Below are 6,151 nucleotides of genomic sequence, written 5' to 3' on the forward strand. Positions count from 1 at the left end.
ACACACACACACACAGAGAAGCCGTATATATATATATATCTTTCTTTCTTTTCTTTCTTTATTTGGTGTTTAACGTCGTTTTCAACCACGAAGGTTATATTGCGACGGGGAAAGGGGGGAGATGGGATAGAGCCACTTGTCAATTGTTTTTTGTTCACAAAAGCACTAAAAAAGCGGGGATATAGCTCAGTTGGTAGCGCGCTGGATTTGTATTCAGTTGGCCGCTGTCAGCGTGAGTTCGATCCCAGGTTCGGCGGAAATTTATTTCACAGAGTCAACTTTGTGTGCAGACTCTCTTCGGTGTCCGAACCTCCCCCCGTGTACACTACATTGGGTGTGCACGTTAAAGATCCCACGATTGACAAAAGGGTCTTTCCTGGCAAAATTGCTTAGGCACAGTTAATAATTGTCTACCTATACCCGTGTGACTTGGAATAATAGGCCGTGAAAGGTAAATATGCGCCGAAATGGCTGCAATCTACTGGCCGTATAAAATTTCATCTCACACGGCATCACTGCAGAGCGCCTAGAACTGTACCCACGGAATATGCGCGATATAAGACTCATTGATTGATTGATTAATAAAAAAATTGCTCCAGGGGCTTGCAACGTAGTACAATATATGACCTTACTGGGAGAATGCAAGTTTCCAGTACAAAGGACTAAACATTTCTTACATACTGCTTGACTAAAATCTTTACAAACATTGACTATATTCTATACAAGAACCACTTAACAAGGGTTAAAGGAGAAACAGAATCCGTTAGTCGCCTCATACGACATGCGGGGAGCAGAGAAATAAGGATGTGGAAAAGAAGACTTTTGGTAAGTGAAATAAAGGTGATGGATCCAGTCAGGTAGAAATAAGACAACAAGAAAAGAATTGGAAAACTGCAGGGAATAGTAGGGAGAGTTTTCTTGGAAGGAAATATAGGTGAAAGGACTGGTAAGGCAGAAATAAGACAAAAGAAGAGAAGAAACAGAACCGTTAGTCGCCTCTTACGACATGCTGGTTAGCATCGGGTAAATTCTTTCTAGTCCCAACCAATATGGGACTCCCCCTAACCCGCGGGGGGTGTATATATATATGTATATCTATAAATATATAAAGATAGGTGACAGTGTATTTTTCGCGTGGCTATAAATTGAGTCGACCTTTTCACTTTGACAGTGAGAACAACTTACGGGTGCAAGGGAAGCGTTCTGGACAGCGCAGTGACATTCTAAAAATAGTAACGTAGAAACGGGAATATGGATTGAAGCCACACGAAGGAAGGGAGATAAACGGGGTGAATCGCGAGACAGAGACAGACAGCGTGGCGGTTCACCACAATCACCTTTGAAGGCGAAGTCCTGTCAAACGGGATTGAGAATTTTAGAGCTTATTTCTTAGCCCTATATTATCTGTTGTGGCTTCTCAAATGCCAGAACATACAGACAGACAAAAGCCGCTAGACCCCATCACAAACAGAACTCTATAATCCACAGGTGTTGCTTACACACACACACAAACACACACACACACAGAGAAGCCGTATATATATATATGTATATCTATATCTATAAATATATAGAGATAGGTGACAGTGTATTTTTCGCGTGGCTATAAATTGATTCGACCTTTTCACTTTGACAGTAAGAACAACTTACGGGTGCAAGGGAAGCGTTCTGGACAGCGCAGTGACATTCTAAAAATAGTAACGTAGAAACGGGGATATGGATTGAAGCCACACGAAGGAAGGGAGATAAACGCAAAACACTGGAGAAGATAAGGAAGAGTTACTGGGAATGGTGAAATGAACAGAAAAACCAAAATCGGTTCAGCGCTGCGCGCTGAGAGCACGTGTTGAAATATCTCATCGATGATATTGTGTCCGGGGTGTAGCTGAATACGGTGTCCAAATTTGAAAAAGATCCACCGAGAACTTTGGCGTTGTGACTGATGTGGTCTAGCGGCTTTGGTGTGTCGGTATGGGGGCCCGGGTAGCTGAGGTGGAATCAAAATCGGTTCAGCGCTGCGCGCTGAGAGCACGTGTTGAAATATCGACCAGGTTGTGTCCTGTCCCGGTTGTACCTGAATATGCCCACCAAATTTGAAGCAGATCCATCGAGAACTTTGGCCGTGCATCGCGCACACACACACACAGACAGACAGACAGACAGACAGACACAAGTCGTATATATGTTACAGTAAATTCTCAAAACCAGGAAATTTGCGAAATCCCTGAAAATTTCAGTAAATTTGTGAATTTCCTGTTTCACTCGGGGATTTCACGAATTTCCTAAAAATTCTAGGAAATTTGCAAATTTCCTGTTTTCAAGGGGCAGGAAATTCGCAAATTTACTGAAACACATTTGAAGGGAAACAAGTGCTTTGTTGGTTGCTTGTGAACCATTTAATGATTCTGATTTCCTTATATTAATGCAAGTTAAACACTCATATTTCTCTCTCTCTCTCTCTCTCTCTCTCTCTCTCTCTCTCTCTCTGTCTCTCTCTCTCTCTCTCTCTCTCTCTCTCTCTCTCTCTCTCTCTCTCTCTCATACTGTCATGTTTCCTAAAATGTTTAACATAAAATCTGAACGAGTAAAATTAAAAGGTACATTATGACACTCATCTCTCTCTCTTAAACAGTAATTATTTCATAAAATTGTGAACATAAAATCTGAACGAGTACATTAAAAGGTACATTGTGACACTAACATCTCTCTCTTATACTGTCATTTGCGGCCAGCCGTGGAGGAACAGTCCATTATGATACAAGATAAAAACAAAGCAAGCCGGGCATGTACAGCACAGACATTATGGCACGTAATAATAAGCATTCGCTTGAGTTCATGGCCCTATTATTTCTCGTTTTATTATTGTCTCATGTTTAATTGAACAAGAAGAGCAAACGCTCGATCGAGTCACTTTCGCAGTTCTGAATATTATATGAGGCATCAGATGGACAGGAAGAAATTGCTATTCACAACACAATACAGATGTAAATAATTTGATGTAAAGAATAATCCTATAAAGTTTGAATCAAATCCGATGAATAGTTTCAGAGATATGATATTTCAATTTTTTTCCTTCAAGACATACCTGTGACCTTGAAAAAGGTCAAAGGTCACCAAAGCAGACGTCAAAGTGTAGAGGTCACTGGGAGTCACGTTCACATAAAATTTGAGCCCGGTCACTTTTATAGTTTCCGAGAAAAGCCCAACGTTAAGTTGTGTGTTGCCGAACAGAAAAGGCTAGTTATCTCCCTTGTTTTTCTGATAACGTTCGTAAAAGGCTACAGATGTAAATACTTTGATGTAAAGAATAATCCTACAAAGTTTCAATCACATCCGATGAACTTTCTCAAAGATATAAAATGTCTAATTTTTCCTTTGACGCTGACCTGTGACCTTGAAAAAGGTCAAAGGTCAACGAAACCATCGTTAAAGTGTAGAGGTCATTGGAGGTCACGACTAAACAAAATATGAGCCGGATCGCTTTGATAGTTTCCGAGAAAAGTCCAACGTTAAGGTGGTGTCTACGGACGGCCGGCCGGACGGCCGGCCGGCCGGACGGCCGGCCGGACAGACTAACACTGACCGATTACATAGAGTCACTTTTTCTCAAGTGACTCAATAAAACCGTGTTTAAACCAAAACATAATTATGGCAATGAAAAGATGCTTAAAAATTTCTTCATGGTGCGTCTTATTTATTGGTGCAGGATTGGCTGCTGTGACATCTTGAGTTGCACAGTACTTTGGCTTTTTAGCACTTGCATCGATTTGTTTTACATCTTGTCTACCCTGCACAGCTGCATTTCACAAAGCCTTGCCCGCCTGATGCTGACTGTTCTATCACGGCTGACCGCAACGACACAGCCTTGTCAAGAGAGACATCTTCTTCGGTTAGCAATCTCTGCGGACATAAATCAAACTGGTTTCGAGAATATCCGCCATGTAAGATACCAGCCTTAAAGGTCCTTGTCTACATTTTTATACTGAAATCGCCATTTAACCATTAAAATGCAGAGTTTATTATCTACAAATATCAACATACACCCCCTTTCGATCAGGAAAGACGAAGCCAGTGTAGCCGTTTGAAAATTCATTGTAGTATTCCAGCGTAGTACTCATAGTAGAATATCCTTATTTGGAAAATGCCAAGAGCAAAACTCCTCTCAAATCCCGTGCATTTCGTGCGTTTAAAAAAAAGCGTGGACAGCGCTCCAGTGTCAAACTTGTTTGGGCGTGGCTATAAGCATAGTGACATGAATTTGATTGGTCAGTATTTTTTAGGCAAAGCACATGTTCTCAGCAAACAGAAAACAAAATATTGGAAGCGTGAGTCACGCTACCCAAAAATCTTTTTTTACATATATTTTTTTTCTATAACTTTTTTCCCCATGGTTCATTCATCATTTCACATAATTTTGTATCGAAATCTAACCATAAGACTATTGAAAAAAAGCAAAAATGTAGACGACCACCTTTAACCGCAATCGTGTAGATGTCTGTTTCCACGTCCCTGTGTAAAATCACACCAAGTATATTTCTTGGATCTCCTCTGCCACGATCCACTAGAGGCACGGGTACAGCGACATTATCACCAACTTCACCGGCTTTCAGGTCCACCCGACTTCTCTTCACCATTCGCTGTGCTCGAGACATTTGACCAGAAAAAGCATCTGCTCGACACCGTTTGATCTGATCACTGCGAGCATCCAACATTTGTCCTGGAACATCTGCGATGACTTTGGTGTGTCCATGCAACTAGTAAGTGATTGAGAACCGAAAGCTGGGTCGCTTGATTCAGAAGGAGTCGTGTTTGATCCAGAAGGAGCTGGCGGGTTTGATTCCGAAGGAGCTGGAGGGTTTGATTCTGAAGGAGCCTGAGAGTTTGATTCCGAAGGAGCTGGAGGGTTTGATTCTGAAGGAGCCTGAGAGTTTGATTCCGAAGGAGCTGGAGGGTTTAATTCTGAAGGAGTCTGAGAGTTTTATTCCGAAGGAGCTGGAGGGTTTGATTCTGAAGGAGTCTGAGGGTTTGAATCTGTAGGAGATGGATCGCTGGATTCAGAGGATGGCTGATGCAAAACCCGTGCCAGGAGATCTTCTTCAGTTTCCAAATTCTTCAGGACTTCAAAGGGTAGAGATGATGTTGTGAGCCCAACACTAGCCTCGCTGCCGAATAGTGCTGATTAGGGGGATCGCTTTATTCCCGAATGATGGGAAGAGTTTTTATAAAACTGCACAAACTTTATCCCTGTTGCCCAGTCTTGAGTATGGTTGTCTGCCAGCCAGGCCACCAGCATGTCTTTGTCACCATTTGCTCTTTCAACCGATCCCTGGCTTTGTGGATGTCGCGGCTTCCCGTGAACTAATACCAATGTTGGCCAAAAATCTTTCAGTTCTGAAATGATGTTGGCTGTGAACTCAGTGCTGTTATCGCTTTGGAGAATTGCAGGAGCACCGATCACGAGAAAGATGTCAAGCAGCTGGGCTGCAACCTCTACAGCGCGTTTGCTCCTAATAGGCCGGAGGACGCAGAACTTGGTGAGATGGTCTTGATACACCATGATCCATTTGTAACCGTTGCTTGGCATGGACTGCATGTCAACAAGATCAACTTGTCCTCGTGATGCAAATTCCTTGCTGATGATTGGACGCACAACTACACCTTTTGTCATGGGTCTCTTTCTCTTTTTCTGACATTCCTCGCACAGTGACTTGAAAAGCTCGAGCGATTTGGTACTAATGTTTGCATATTTCCTTTGTGTTTCTTTGATCATTCGATCACGCCCACCATGGCCCGTCGAGATATGAGCGCGCTTGATGACGTCGAAAGTTTCCTCGATGGTGACATAGTAGACAGGGGTTTGTTCAGCACAACTCCTCTTCTTAATGAGCTTTTCAACAGGACCACACTGGAGAACGTCATACCTGAAAACACAAATACAAAATGTGTGGTAGGGCACTCGATCCATGCATTGGTAAAAGATGTATTGCGTATGAAAGCCTGTTTTGTTTTTTCAGAGTGACAGTGACAGACAGACACAGACAGACAGACACAGACAGAAAGCCACCCAGCCAGCCAAGCTAGCAGACAGGCAGGCAGATAAAAAGAACGACAGTGATATAGAGATATAGAGAGAGACAGAAAGGCAGACAGA

At 42.5% G+C, this 6,151-nt stretch overlaps 1 protein-coding gene across 1 annotated transcript; it reads right to left on the reverse strand.

Moving 5' to 3' along the window:
* Positions 1-4,793: 4,793 nt before the first annotated feature.
* LOC138955029 (KRAB-A domain-containing protein 2-like) lies at positions 4,794-5,921 on the reverse strand (the record flags this gene model as incomplete). The annotated part of the gene is made up of 2 exons (XM_070326748.1): positions 4,794-5,031; positions 5,238-5,921. Coding segments are annotated over 2 exons (922 nt in total), but the record flags the coding sequence as incomplete, so codon positions are not given.
* Positions 5,922-6,151: the final 230 nt, after the last annotated feature.

Source organism: Littorina saxatilis, unplaced genomic scaffold (genome assembly GCF_037325665.1).
Source record: "Littorina saxatilis isolate snail1 unplaced genomic scaffold, US_GU_Lsax_2.0 scaffold_2379, whole genome shotgun sequence".
NCBI lineage: Eukaryota > Metazoa > Mollusca > Gastropoda > Littorinimorpha > Littorinidae > Littorina > Littorina saxatilis.